This window comes from Diadema setosum, chromosome 13 (assembly GCF_964275005.1).
Source record: "Diadema setosum chromosome 13, eeDiaSeto1, whole genome shotgun sequence".
Taxonomy (NCBI): domain Eukaryota; kingdom Metazoa; phylum Echinodermata; class Echinoidea; order Diadematoida; family Diadematidae; genus Diadema; species Diadema setosum.
The window spans coordinates 11,012,483-11,027,937 of record NC_092697.1 but is presented as its reverse complement, the minus strand read 5'-3'; the positions used below and the strand labels follow the sequence as shown (position 1 = coordinate 11,027,937).

Below are 15,455 nucleotides of genomic sequence, written 5' to 3'. Positions count from 1 at the left end.
TGCTTCGTGGATTAAAACGATACCTTAGTGATCGTTTTTTGAGTGAACAACCGGACCGGAAGTCGGAAATAGTAGCGAAAAGGACAAGGAAGCACCAAAACAGTTGTTATGTTTGTCCATTCTTGTAGACCTCACCCTCATGGCAGGCTTTGTGACCCAACTCCCCCCCCCCCCCCGTCCTTTCTTCACCTTCTATCGGCTTGGCGGTTGATGGTCTCAAGATTGTAAAGTTTTGTTTGTTTGTTTGTTTGTTTGTTTGGTTTGATTGGTTGGTTGGTTGGTTGTGTAAATCAAGGTACCAGCGGGCCTACGGAGGTTTAAAATGTAAGACCTCTACTTTTTTTTTTTTCGTTCGTTCATTTATTTTTCCATTCCCAACAGAACTTGCAAATACATGGGTTTTTTTTCTTTCACATAAGTTATAAATACATATGTCAACATTACAAAATCTGATAAATGAAATTTATAGACATACAAATAATGTCAGAGTGAAAAAGAAAAAGCACGCACACACACAAAAGTGAAGTTTAGAAAATGCAGGAGATGGGGAGGAATGCTGCAGAAGCAATGCTTGTAGGGTGCATTCCCCCAAACATAGTAAAAAATAATTATATCATAATTGATCTTCTACTTTGTACATGAAACTAAATTTACTTTGATCTGTTACTATAGTATACGGGAGCCTCCCCCCCCCCCCCCCCCAAGAGGAGGGCAATATTTTGATGGCTATTATCATGGTGTGTATGTTACTAAAGTACATAATATCTTTCCACGCATGTCATGCGTTCCGGCAGGCTGCTCTACACATTGGCCAATGGTCTATGATCTCTACAAACAAGTTAGGAAATAATATTATATGTCAGACATTTCAGTTTGTAAAAGTATTATCGATCGATGACATAAAATGATTCTATTCAACTGTGTAATTCTTTTCTCTGTTGCTTATTGCAAGATTGATAGAGGCACGTATTGCAGGAAATGTGGTTCATCAAAGCAAACGTCGTTTGAAATGATTATGGAGAAAATTGAAGCAATATAGATCAGCGGAATGAGGTTCAAGCGAGCTAAATTCGCCAACAATTCCAGCGAACCCTGACATGGGTATACTAAAAATCATTGAACATGGCTTCATCTGGGGATTTTAAAGTATAGCCTTTTTTGATCACATATGGGCACAAAGAATCTTTTCAGAATATTTGTTTTTTTCGGGGGAGGGAGGATCAGAATTGGAAAGAAGTTAGCGGGTTTCCTTATCGTGAGAAGAAATTAAACTACCGCGGAGAATGTGAAATAACACGATAACCTTGATTGCCTTCCTTATAGAGCCCTCTTAATTGCATTGCTTTCGAGAAAATGTGGCGATACTGAGGTTTTACTCCCCCCCCCCCCCCTCCTCTCACTCTCTCTCTCTCAGCCATGGATCTCACTTGATACCTGTTGGCGATTGCTGGTGCAGAAAGTTTTACTAGCGAGGCAAATTACAGTGAACCAGACGACGGTTTTAAGATGTCAATCCAACATCGTGTGAAAAAGACTAACAAATATTTTCATTAGTTTTATTTGTTTATTTATTTGTTCAAAAGATCATTTATCCATCCATGCATATACTTATTTATTTATTTATTTATTGTTTAGTCATTACTTACTTATTTATTTATAAATGCTATATACTCCCCACAAAACGGGCTCGTAATCCTAGTTACCAAATTTGAGAATTTCAATCATGTGAAAAATGAAGAAGTGAAATACACACGACAGGACACTTTATCAAATATAAAAGCAAATCTACCTGTCAATAAAACCTTCCTTGTTGTTGCTTGCCTAAATTTTTGTTTTGTTTGTTTTCTGGTAATCTGCTTTGCTTATTTTTCAGAAACATGCCATTGGATATATAATACCTTTTTGGAAATTGACGAAACATATGCCTTTGAATAGCGCCCTCTTGTGATGCATTTCTAGCTTGTCTTGGAACTGTGCATTGAGCTTTGGTTGCCTTTCTCCACTTTCCTTTCTTTTTTTTTTCTTTTTTGTCAGTCATCATTACGAATATTGTGTCTTTCAGCCGCTAGTTCTTTCTCTGTATGATCAATCAATTCCTCATTTATCTTTCGGGTTATTGTGTGTGTGTGTGTGTGTTTTGTTTTGATTTACATGTCCGTATTTTTTGTTTTCTCTCTCTTTTTTTTTTTTTTTGGGGGGGGGGGGGGTTAGGGACTGGATGGGGGTGGGAAATGTGGACCTAGATTGAAAGCAGCAGCTGTTGCTAAATACGCCGCAGCCAAATATGAATATAGGAGTGTGCCATCACAGTGCTGGAAATCTGCTCGTCTTCTGTACAAAACTTCTCTGTTTTAATCGCTACACAAATTATTATGAAACGAGAGCATTGCACGTAAAGTCTTGCATACAAAATATTTAGTTTTCATTAAATTATAGAGCAATGTAGATGCCTTTTTTTTTGCAGACACAGTTTTACATTCATGTGACTTGAAATCTTTATATACACATTGGTAAGCATGTTTATTGTTATTATATCTTAATTGAGCTCAATTTCTCAAGAACCCTTACGTGCAGACCCGGCTGCAAATTCATTGCAAATGTGTAAACAATTCACAAATTATTTGTTTTGACGCGAGAGTTCAAAACTGTGAGTTACAAAGTTAATCATAATATATCACATTCGGGTTTTTTTTTCTTCCAACGGTAGGGATAATGTTTAGATACCTTTAGATATCAAAATCATAAACATTTGTATACCGATCATCATCCGACAGCGAATGCGATTCAAGTAAGCTGTCAGCTAAATTAAACATCAACTCATTGCAATTAAAACATTTCCCATTACAGAAAAAAATTAAACAAAATGAATTACTATGAATGTTTTCTTTTTTCTTCATAACGGAAATTGATATGATCAGCGATAACACGTTGTTATGCTTCTTTACTTTTTCGTTTATAGAGCGTGACTAGATGTTATGCTATATACGTAGAATGTCTGCGTGGGATGCTTATAACATTAAGACGAGAAGAACCATTCACTTTCATGTATTATCGTTACATCGACACATGTTCCATTAGTTTGCTCTATGTATGCGTTGAACTAGAGATATCCACGTCATTTATTACCCAGCTGTATGAAACTAATCGTTTAAAAAACACATTGAATGACTATCATATCCTTTACTCGTTAACTTTGGCAATGTCAACGAGAAACGGAACATGCTGTACTTTCAAGGACATTGGTTACTAGAAACATGAATAAGGAAAGATGAATCATAATAATCTCTACCCGTGACTGCAATGAAAACATACTAGGTGTTCAGATTCATATTAGTCCACAGTACATGAAGTGATTTATTCACTCCATCCGTTTTTGTCAATAGATGGGTTTGCACATCGTATTACTCTCAAGTACGTACCTATAGTAAGTAGTTAGTAGGTCCAGTTAGTTTACGTGTTCCCACTACTACATTTATGCACCTGTAACCCAGGTTGGATCCATTCAGTGTTATGTCAGGTAAAAATCAAGCATTCCTTTCCATGGTTATGAGCAACTAAAAAATGTTCAGGTATGCATAAGATAAGGACATGTAAGTAAGCTTAGTTATTTCACTATGAAGTTATCCACGGCAACCCAAGAGTGTGCTTAAGATTTTCCAGGGGCAATTTACTTTTCTTACTGTACTATTTTACTTTTCCGGGACGATGGTGTAGATCAGAGCCTGTTCACCGATCAGGATTGTATCCTCGGCTGCTCTTGATCCTTTCAATTTTAAATTATAGCCTGGGATGAATGTTATTCAAATATGTATCTTCAGTTATAAAAATCTATGGGACATACACGTGCCGAGAAGACAGAAAAACTGCTTGAGACCAAGGGCCTAGGGTAGTAGTCACTTCTAGTCAAATACACAATTCTTCCAATACTCGTCGAGAATTCCACATATCGACCACTCTGTTGGCAAAAGGTACTTCCTCACATCCAATCTAGCATACCGTTTTCCAAGCTTCAATGAATGACCACGAGTTCTCCCTCCACAACTGCAATCAAAGCTGACAGTACAGATTCTAATAATGAGAAGAGCATGGAAAGAGCAGATGAAGATGGGAGAGTTCTCAAGTATGTAACATACCAGAATAAGCCTTTCTGGCTTTGTAGAACAAAAGATCGTATAGGCCCTACTTCTATTTTGCGTTTCGCATGACACCGCATTGCGCATTAGCTTATGTTCTACCAGCAAGTGTTGGTTGCCTCTCTCACATTTCAATAAAACTACGTCACTTGGCGGCAGGCATGTTTGCGTTTATATTTCTCTTCATTTGTTTGCTGCGTTTGTTCGTGTCAGGTGGGTACAAAATCGTTGCGAAAAGAACTGCGGCTGGTGAAGATTATTCGCAGCGCCTGAAAGTACAACTATACGATGGACGTATGTCGGCAAACTTCACAGGAAGCGGTACGCACTGTTATTGTTATTTACTTATGTTAATGAGGCTTAATTGATCTGAGCTTGCGCAGTTAGTCGTTTAAAGTGCAACTTTACTCGCACGCATGCGCCTTGGCTGTCTCTCACACACCGTTGATCACACTCAACACAGTACATGCGATCGACAGCTCGCGAGCGGACCGCTATGCTAGCGCTCGCGCTCGCCTAGCGAATTGCTTCTGGAACGACCGGCTACGTGCTTTACTATACGGATCGAAATATTCGCGAAGTCCAATATTCCCAATGGCGGCAGCCAAGCGACACTGCGGCGAGTTCTCTCCGCATAATGGCCACAGATTTGGCCTATCAAACTGTTCTAAACATAAAGAAAATGGACCCATATATTTTCCGGAATCTTTGTTGGACATCAGCGCCAAGGTTGTGGCGTTAAATATTCCTTTTCAGCAAGTGGAGGAACGGTTTTCTCGTATTCCAGAACCGGTTCAAACACGGATTGTTTACTGGTCATTTCCTCGGAATGAGAAGGATATTTGTATGTATTCATCCCTTCATCACTCAACAGTGAGTGAAAGTGAATATCAGAAATTACCTTTCCAAAGAGGAGTGAGATTATTAGAAAACGGAGCAGTGGAAAATGTCCTGCAAGTCGGTGAGTAGTTTTTCTAAATATCCCGTTGTGTCTTGTGTGCGTGTGTTTCTCTGCGATGGTGACAGAATCTCGTGCGATTCTCCCGTGTATGTAGTGTTATATTGTATTGCCATCGGAGAAGCAAATATTTCATATGCAGCATTTACTGTAAAGCTGATAAATAACATTTGTTACGAGTGTATATTAATAAGTGAAGAATTTCGATGACTATTTCTTGTTCCACTGGAAACAAGCGTTCTGGTACACTCGCTGAAAGCGTACGCTCGGTAGGGATTGAGACATTGAATACTGCGGGAAGAGGGAGATTTTATGTATGCTAATGCGCATACAGAAAGCCCGTGTGTTCTGCACCATTGTACCGTACTGTGTACACGTACCCTACCCGCAGCTCTGCGGTGAAGGGACCCGCATTTTCCATCCATTATAGACTGGGGCCGAGCCCCATAGGCCTCTGCTGTTTGTTCTGCCCGTTCGTCTGAAAGCCGAGCTCCGCTGTCGCCACGACAGCTCCGCTCGATGAATGCGCGCTGTGAGAGGTGTGTAAATTAGTCTTTCTCTGTGGTTGGACAAGGCCTTCAGAGATTTTTTGTTTCCCCAAATGATTGTGTGTGATCGTGCATGATTTACTCTGGTGCTGAGTTACTCTGCTTGATTACTGGCGCGACATGTCTCCCCAGCCAAGCCTCAGATTACCCTGCTCTGCCTGGCATGCAGTTATTTTACCCTAGCTTTCCTTCTGCTTGAGAAAGTCTATCCCCCACTGGCCCAGATTGCTTTCTTTCTTTCTTTCTTTTTTGCCGTTTCTCTTTCTCTGACGTTGGCTTCAAATCAAGCTGAGATAAGATGCTATCCGGGAAAAATAAAAGCTCTCAATTTCATTGGAATATGGTGTTGATGTATGCATATATGAGGGTTCGAATTAGTGAATCTCCTTTGAGACTCGTGTGATGTGTGTGCTGTTGTTTGGATTCAGATACTGACACCCATAGAGCCCTCTTTATGGTCCATCTCGAGTGTGTGGTAAAATCAGGACTGACTTGAGAGCCATTCTCACTCATTGAGATGCCAGTGAAGATTGGAAAACAGTGCCAACGCCCAGCGAGTGTTTTTTTTTTTCCACTTTGAGTTTTGCTCCACATTCAGAGGTGCGTGGAGTTGGGCAGACTATCCGACTTGACCTCGCAGCTGTTCCTGCCAGCCAGTTCCTGTGGAGTAGATGGGGATTAGATTTGATGCAAACCACTCCCTTCGTTCACCTTGCTTCGTTCCTGACTTTTGTGCTGCCAGAACCGAATTCAGGCAATCTTGTGACAACCCTAGCTTTGCCTAGAAAGCAAATTACTTTTGTGTTAATCACTATTCTCACTCACCAGATGGAAGCATTTTGGGTCAATTCCTCACTTTTAGATCTCATCTTATCCCCCCTCCCCCCCCATCCCCCATCCCCCTTCTCCAACCCCCTACCAAGCCCTGTGTGGCTCAGATATAGGTCACAGTCAATCTTGGAAGGTGTAGCTGAGCTCGGCTTAGCTCTGCTTTGGGAGCAGGGCTTTGTAAGCAATGCTTGAGTGAGGTAGAGTCATCTGACGTGGTTGCCCCCACACCTTTGATTGATTTCATACACGAGGAAGGATATTTGACGAAAGTGGCTGCGTGTGCAAACCGAACATGTGTCACGGAGTGACGAGGAGCCTACAGGACTTAACCCTCTCCCAGCGATGCTAAGGCTGGAACGAAAGCCCCGAAAGGAAACTCCTTATTTTTAGCTTAGCATCGATGGATGCCCTAATGCGCCGCATGACAGGTCTGCCTTTGCGCATCTGTATATGAAGCGCACTCCCCCCTGCGTAGCTGCCTGGATGAATAACCGTTTGTCAGTTATTGTTGGCAGAGGGTGATCAGAAGTAACCTTGGCACCTGAACGCAACCCAAATTGATCTAAGCCCCCGTGTCTGCCATCAGCGCTAGAGCAATGACTGAAACAGAGGCCACATTGGTGATGTCATTCTTAAAATTATGTAAATGAATATTTGTCCTTTAATAATGCATCCACTTCTTATTCCTCGCTCAGCAGGTATACTATGCTAAAAGCGAAGTTAGACTTTCCACTTGTGTACACGGGTAAATGCTGTCACTTTCATCATGGAGTCCCCTGCATTTAACCAAATGGGATGCTGAAACTATGGGGGAAAAGTTGAGTGTTTTCATGGTCTTCATAGAAAGCGTAAGCCAACTCCCAGCTTGCCGATTAACAAAGGGCACTTGATACAGAGATGGGAGAGCTCTGCTGTGCGCTGCCTTTTGTCTTGCCGCTGCTTATCCTGGTGCTGAGTGTATCAATTTGGACACCAGCTATATAAACTTCCTCTTGTGGTGCCAGCATTCCTTCCACAGGTTTTTTTTTTTTTTTATTGGATATCCCGCTTGTGCAAAGTGCTGGTCCCCGTTAGTTAGCTTGACGAGATGCGAGTGTATAGCGCTCGCTCGGGTATTGGTTTCTAGGCTAATCTTTCTCGTGGTAGGAAGTTCTGCTCAGGAAGGCAAGGATAAACGGTAAAGGTAGACGCTCCGGACTGGGTGGGTACAGGTCTCGTTTGACTCCAGGAAGTCCTGGTAGCTTTTTATGTTAGGTGATTGGTCCTCTGGTCGAGGGCTTGGCTGTGTATTATTCGCTTTGTTTTGCAGACATACCAACTCTTTTTTTTTTTCTTTGTTATCTGCAAAGTCCACATGACAAATTGAGTTCTGCAGTTATTTACATGAAATTAAGTTCCACTCACACATCAATTAATGCACTCACACATCAATTAATGCTTCTGTCACCTTGGAATAGGAAATGAAGAGATTGAATCTAGTTTTTATCAACAGGTTGAAATTTTGTCATAAACTCACAACATCAGGAATTTCCTCATCAGAGAAAAAAATGACTAGCGAAAGCTTCATATGCATAGAATCAACAACTGTCGCATTTGGTAGTCAAGATGAATTGTCTTCATTCCGGAGAGAAAAGATTAGACAATTCATCCAGACAAAGAGTTGTTGAAAAACTCCGGGATGTGAGTGGAGAAGGGAAGAAAAGATTCTGCCCAACTCTCACAGCGCAGCATCTTTTGGGAAATTGCTTGTGGGTGTGACAGCGAATGCACTTTCTGAAAGGTTACGAGCAGGCCCTGTGCGTGTGTGCCAGTGGGCACATGCTTTCTCCCGTAATTTGAGAAACTCTACCTCACTGGCGAGTCTCAGATCTAAGGAGATTTTTACCAAGACAGATTACCTTTCTCTCCGCGCCGATGCATGCTGGCCGGTATGACGCACAGCGCGCGAATGTTGCAAATTGAAGTTTCATTGCCGATAGGTCAGTGGAGACAAAATAAATTGGGATATTTGTCTTGTGCTTGTGAGGATTCCCGGGGAGAGAAGGAAGAGAAAGAAAGGGGGGGGGGGGGAGGGGGGGGGGGGAGGAGGCTGAAGGATGGGATACAGGATGAGATTTTTGCAAGTCCCCCAAGCTGAGCCTCTGTTCCTCTTGTGTAAAGCATGGATGGTAAATAAAATTTGCATAACCGCACTCAATCATCATCCCCACTTTCTGAATAACAGTGCTGAGAGATTGTTCCCAGAAAATGTAATTCGGCTAGACATTCTTTTTTTCTTCTTTAGAATTAGATGAGTAAGGATGTGGGTGGGGGTTGAAAGTTTCCAGCAGCTTTTCAAACCGAAGGCTGCCATCAGCCTGTGCCCGTTGGCAGGTAATGCAAGCCGGGAGGGGTGGATTGAGGCTCTCGAGTATGGGAAAGTGACCCGCTCCGCCATCTACCCCTGCTGTGATGTGTTTGGTGAGCTCAGAGGAAGGAGGAAGTCTTCTTGCCCTGTGTGTGCTTGGAGGCGCTTGCACTTTTTTTCCCCCTCCTCCCTCAAAAGGCCTGGGCGACATCTTTAATCTTGCCATGTTTCTCCAGTGCTTCTCCCACTCTGCACTCCCCTCATGCACTGGGCCATTATGCATTCGACAGGCGTGATGGCCCCATTCATCACATGTTCATCCCCTGAAAGTCTCTGGTGTTAAGCACATTGATTTCTGTCTGGTGAATGATTAGTTGCCGAAATGCAATGTTTAAAAGCATTGTACATGCAACTTATTAAGTCCTCCTTTGCGCTGGTTTTTGTCCGGCATTGAAAAGGTCTGCTGCAGAAGTCAATTCCCTTATTCCGAAGGTGTGGAACCAGCATTAGAAATGTCAACAGACTTTCTGAATTGAGTTTATGGTGTGACCCTTGGGAAACCAAGTACTGCCACCAACATGCCATTCCAGCGGAACATGAACACTGTATGCTCGTTTAATGACTGAGAGATGTAATTGTGTACATGTAACTGGATGCTTGCAGTGTATATGTTAATGATACAGTTCTGTATTTTGAAGCCCCTACAGCTGTACTTGTCTGTGTCGCCTTTGATCATCAATCTCTTAATAGTGGTTTCATGTTTTGTTGTGAGTCATTTGTTTGTGTAATGTAAGAATATTCTTGAGGTATTGGGCATGGCTTTAAAAGAAATCGACATAAAGCTTTGTATCATCAAGGATAGAAAAGAAGGAGTCCATGTGGTAAAGTCACAGCATTTGTACTAGATGTCATGAAGCAACTCCATACCCAGTTTCAGCCAGCCGTATTTCGTGCCTTGTAGGACTTTCTTTTTATGTGTTATGTCATTTTGCCGTGTTTGACATTCTGTGTGTGTATCTGTGTGTGTGTGGTTTCAAGACTGAGGCATGATGACCTAAGTTGTCTTCCCTCCCTTCTCCTTTGCCTCCCCCCCCCCCCCCACATCACTCTCCTGCTTGGGAGATTGTAATCGTGAACATGTGTGGATGCACTTCCAACACATGGTGCGCTTCATCACCAGAGATGACCTGACAGATCGTAGCCGAGAAGGGGGCTCTTCTCTTTCTGCTCTCACACACAGGCTTGGGGTTATTAGGACCCGCGACCTGCTTCCCAGATTGATAATTTCCTGGAGAGAGGCAGTCAAAACTTAGAATGTGGGAGCGCCTCCCGGCTTGTTCCTCGTACTATATTTTCTTACGGGAGCACTGTAATACACTTCCTGAAAATTCTCCTCTCTTCCCCCCCCCCTCATTTCTCTCTTACTTTTTTATTTTCCTTTCCTCCTCAATCTCTCGTTTCATACTTCCACATTTGGAGAGGAAATACTCATTCATTAATTTAGCTTCTGGAAGGAGGAAAAAAAGGGCGGACGTGCTATGGTGGCTGGTAATTCTCATCTTCTAGGAATTACTTGTGGGATATCTGATTATGTTTACATTGTGCTGTGAGGTAATGCTCGTCGTATGGCTCTATCTGGGTCTTGATTACTAGCAAAGTACAAGTGTAATCAAACATTATGGCATCTTTTGAATATGAGGCATATTATAAACCGTACATATATTTATGTGCCTTCGTCATTTCACATCCACCACTGGTTCTGTGATTTAGGGGATACATTTACACGTAGGGCTAAAGTTCTACAAAACCCAAGTTGAATGGCAACAATCGTGGACAGTTTTTAAACAATTTTTAGGTACTCCAAATTTGCCAGACTTGTAAATGATTGTGTCTTTCCCATCGTATCCGGGCAATTACCCCCGGAGGGCAATTACCCCCCGGCCAAATACTGGTTAGTGGTAAGGTAAGAGTAAAGATTAGGGTTAGGGTTAGGTTTAGGGTTAGGAGTTTGGGTTAGGGTTAGGGTTAGGTTCAGGATTAGGATTAGGATTAGGGCCAGGGGAAGGGTGCGGGGTAATTGCCCAGGGGGTAATTGCCCTAGACCTGTTTCCCATGGTGTTGTCTTTTGTACTTCAATAGACATTGTCTGCTAATTCGTATGTCTGAAAAGATGTTTTGCAGATCAAGTTTATAGAGGTTTAATTATGTCTTTGCTAGTTATATTGTACTACTAATATCGAGACAAAAAAAAAAGAATCAATATTTACTGTACCTATTTACTTACAAAAAACCTGTATGATACAATGTAGCAACCGCAGAGTATTGGCTCTTGGCAGAATATAACAAATTTACTACTATTCCATGGTTTTATTTCATAACAACATGTGCCTGTATGCCGTCATTCTCACAGTCACAGAGTGCCATATACAGTACACGTACACTGTATAAATGTAGTACTGGGAGTTATTGGCATATTAACACATGTGTACATTAATTACATACATTGTACATACATACATACACACTGTAGGCCTACATGTACTGTATCATACAATCAGTACTGTCAATGACTGTATTGTTGTAAATTGATACAGTGAGCCGAGAACAAAACACTCTTGCTACTCCAGATGATTCTTAGCGTTCTCCAAACGTTGGTCTGTCGCGACTCGGTTTCGGCAGTTACGACAGTGGCGTCATCCTGACAGTCTTCTGTTGAGTTTAACAAAGACTGTTTGTATTCAGGAATTTTTTGTTTTGTTTTTATAGCATAGTTCATTAGTGCGTGTATGTGCTTTGTATCTCCCACAGCTACATAGTGAATAGATGCTGTGGAAGTCATAGAGATAATATTGCAAGCGACTGTCGTGTCTGTGTACTTGACTTCGAAGCCATGTAATATTTTGGTTGGTTCCCCCAGTAGGGGGTGATTGCATGCAAGAATCAATGTGAGTAGGGAGACATACCTACAGTTGTATGTACTCTATTGTCTGTGAGTGCATTAAAGGGACTGCACAGTACTGGTTGAAGTGGGGATTCATGTTTTGAACATTCCTAAGTGAGATAATGAAAGGCCTCTTATGAAATATGAAAGAGCATGTAATTTTATGAAGGATTCAACGTTTATTTGATGAAAATTGGTTTCCAAATTGCTAAGATATCCAAAAGAGTGCTAATAATAAAAGGCGACATGCCACAACTTTATTGGGATCTCTTTGTTTCACCTTGTTTTTGGATATCTCAGCCATTTCAAAACCGATTTTCATCAAATAAACATTTGATACCCCTTAGAACTGCATGCTCTTTCACGTCTTATATAGTGGTTTCTGAATATCTCACAAAACGTTATTAAAAAGTTAAATCCTCACCCTCGACCAGAACTGTATACACCCTTTAACACTGAAGAAATTCTTCCATTTGCGATAAAAATAACCTGTCAATTTGTCATGCATATATGCAACATCTAGGCCTACATGTATATAGTAGGAATATACAAAGTGTTGCTTGAAATGACCAATTTTTGGAGTGAGTCAGACAATAAAGTCAGCAAGCAGTGCATTACATGTATACCTACATCAATTTTGTAGCATGGATAAAATGTCAATGTTATCATAATGATCACTTTATGACACTCTAGTCTTCAAGGGGAGGAAATCCTCTGTTGTTTCTTGAAGTGAGAGTTTGCTTTGAGTCCACCTACAATGTAGTGAGTCAAAGTGAAACAAAACACTCCCCGGAGTCACCGTAATAATCACACTGTATGTTCGACTATTGGAGAGTGTAAAAGGAACTCCTGCACTCAGGTAGACTAAACCTCCACAGGAGACTTCCTCGTCAGTCGTAACTGACCCGTTTTTCCACGACAAAAGAAGCTCATTCCTGAATACATTTGCCTACATGTATCATTGATGAAAGAGAGGGATATAGATGTGTTAGAGAGGGAGAGGGAGAGGGAGAGTGAGTTGAGAGAAAAGAGATAAATGTGAAAGCCTTTTCTCTCTCTATCCTCTCAATGGGCAGAATGAGATTATTGATGAGTAGGAATGGCATTATCTCTGTGCTGGCGTGATGAGAAAGAACAGACCTCATCCAATTGTGCCGTGGAGGGGCCCAATGAGGCAGGGCCACACAAAACGTGACCACACACAGGATCAATGTTTACCTCACTGTCGTATCGGCCTGTTCGCATACTCCAACACCGCCACTACCACCGCCTCTCGTCTCTCCTCCCGCAGTGAAAAAGCCCTTCTTGCTAAAACCAGCAGACAGCCCCAAGGAGAGGTGGTATAGCCCTAGTGCATCTACTCAAGCCTGTATGCATGCATGGTACAAAAAGGGTGGTTGGAGCGTAGATAATGGGATTCTACATAGCTTGGCGATCCTTTGTGCATGTACATTATTGGTTTATCCCCTCATGACAAAAAAAGAAAAAGGGAAAAAAAAGAGAATGGAGGGATGGTAATGATTTATATCTGTCAGTATATGCTTGTATTGATGTATTTGTAAGTATGCTGCTATAATTTGCATGGGTAACCCACTGTCCATTTGGCCACCAAAGTGGATTGCCAATGACGTGCCTGCATATATACAGTGGCATATCTGGCTCGCATCAGCAGACGTGGTGAATTTCAATGGCCTTTGCTACGTGATGTTTTTTTTTTTTTTAATATCTTGAGTTTTGACAGAAATAGGTGTCTGTTAATCATTCAAATGTATTTGCTGTTGTGCAATGCAGCTCAACCATTGATAAAAAAAAAATGTTTTTGATTGATTTTATTTCAAATTCAAACTCTAAATACCATGGGGTCGAATCTCTTCGACTCAGCGCAAATTCATTGCTGTAAAATGCTGTTTTTGACATTACAGCAAAATTTGACTCATGATACAAGGTATAAAGAGTGCAAAGCAATGTGATGATTGATCATCCTTGATTTTGTGAACTAGAGAAAATTTGCAGAATATTAGCAGTTTGTTGGTATAAAGCATTTTGCGATCACATGCTCCAAACTGATGGACGTCCACTGCATTGTTAAACACTTTTACTTCTGAAAATAGTTCATCGTTCAATAAGAATTATTGTGAAGTCAATCATACAAAATGATAAGGTGTGTAGAAGCAGATAAAAACACCTTTTTGTTGTCATAATCAATACCAAATTGTGTACGTGCTCATAGTCATGCAGTGTGTACACGTGCTCTGGATTCTCCTAGTGCTTCACATTGATTCTTACTTTCGCTCAGAAAAAATAGTTTTGATTGAAGGGGGAGAAAAAAAAAAAACTTGTGTGAATTAACTGCACAGGAGCACTGATATTGACATCATAGTCTCAAGAATTTATGCACATAATAATGTGTATTATATCACTGTTGGGGCGACAAAACCGTGTATCTAAAAAATGTCAAAAGTTCAGGAGAGTGAAAAAAACAACAGCAAACAAACATAGCAGCCAAAGAACTATTACAAATGGGATTGCCTTTCCTTTGACCTACGTTGGTGGCTTCATTTTTGGGGTTAGAGAGCTATGATTTGGTCAAATTGATAAGTGGACAATTGATTAAAAAATCATTTTCACCAAAATTTGAGATACAAGGGCCCTGTTTTAAGTTGATTTCTATCATATAAGTCTATGGCAGCCTGTGTGTTAAGGGGATTTATTATCGATTATATCCATTTGATATTAAAAACAGGGCCCAGGTCTTATATACAGAGCTGTATGCAGTTGTATGTAATGTATGTGGGTGTTTATGTGTGCATTGTTAGTTTATTTATGGTCTATGCATTATGATCTTGTATACTGTACATTATGATTACAATATATCATAGACTGATTAAATAGACGACTTTAGTATAGCACAAGCTGTGATATTGCAGAAAGTGTGTGACCCCAGGGGGCTCCACCTCAGTCTGGGCATTAGGCAGGTTAGCCTTTGTCTCAGAGAAGCACGAGATTTACGAACCAGACATCAGCTTCCTCGTGCCTGTTCTCCCAACACACACATCCATTCCAAATTTGGCCCAAATCAGAACTTACTTGGAAGATTTCACTCAGACGATTCCTTCCTATAGCGTGCCTTGGACGGAGCAGATTACAAACCTGCTGATGTAGATGAAATTTGTTGTCAACGTTTTGTCCGGGCAAAGTGTTTGCATGGTGCAGGTCAAAACTGACGCATTAAAACCGCTCAAGGGCTGTGTACTTACATACGTGTATGTACCTGAATGATTAAATTGAATTGCTGAATTTAATTTACTAATCTATTCTATGTGGTATAGTGAGGCTCGCGTTTGTTCATCAGTATTCCAAGTTAGCAGAAAAACCAACCAGCCACAAGTCGACCAGTGGCTAGCAGAGCAGAACCCGCATGAAAATAACGATGGACCAGTCAGCATTTAATCAAACAAGACTCATTAATGATTCACTAGTCCATTTGGTTGTTTTCACTTGAATACAATAGCATAATATAATGACATCAAACACAGTTCGTCATGGTAGAAGGAACAGGGCAAGCATGCAGTAGTACTGTAGAAAGGACCTTTGTGTGATGCAAAGACAAATTTTACGCAGACATTTTAAAGAAGATATAAAGCAGTGTATGACAGTGGACATTTACAATTGTTGTTTGTATCATAACAGGAGTTCA

At 41.1% G+C, this 15,455-nt stretch overlaps 1 protein-coding gene across 1 annotated transcript in view; it reads left to right on the top strand.

The window, feature by feature from the left end:
- Nucleotides 1-4,727: 4,727 nt before the first annotated feature.
- LOC140236888 (zinc finger SWIM domain-containing protein 5-like) overlaps nt 4,728-15,455 on the top strand; it is a 93,814-nt gene continuing 83,086 nt past the window's right edge. The window contains 1 exon segment of the mRNA XM_072316824.1: nt 4,728-5,094. Coding sequence (XP_072172925.1) covers nt 4,728-5,094 — 367 coding nt within the window.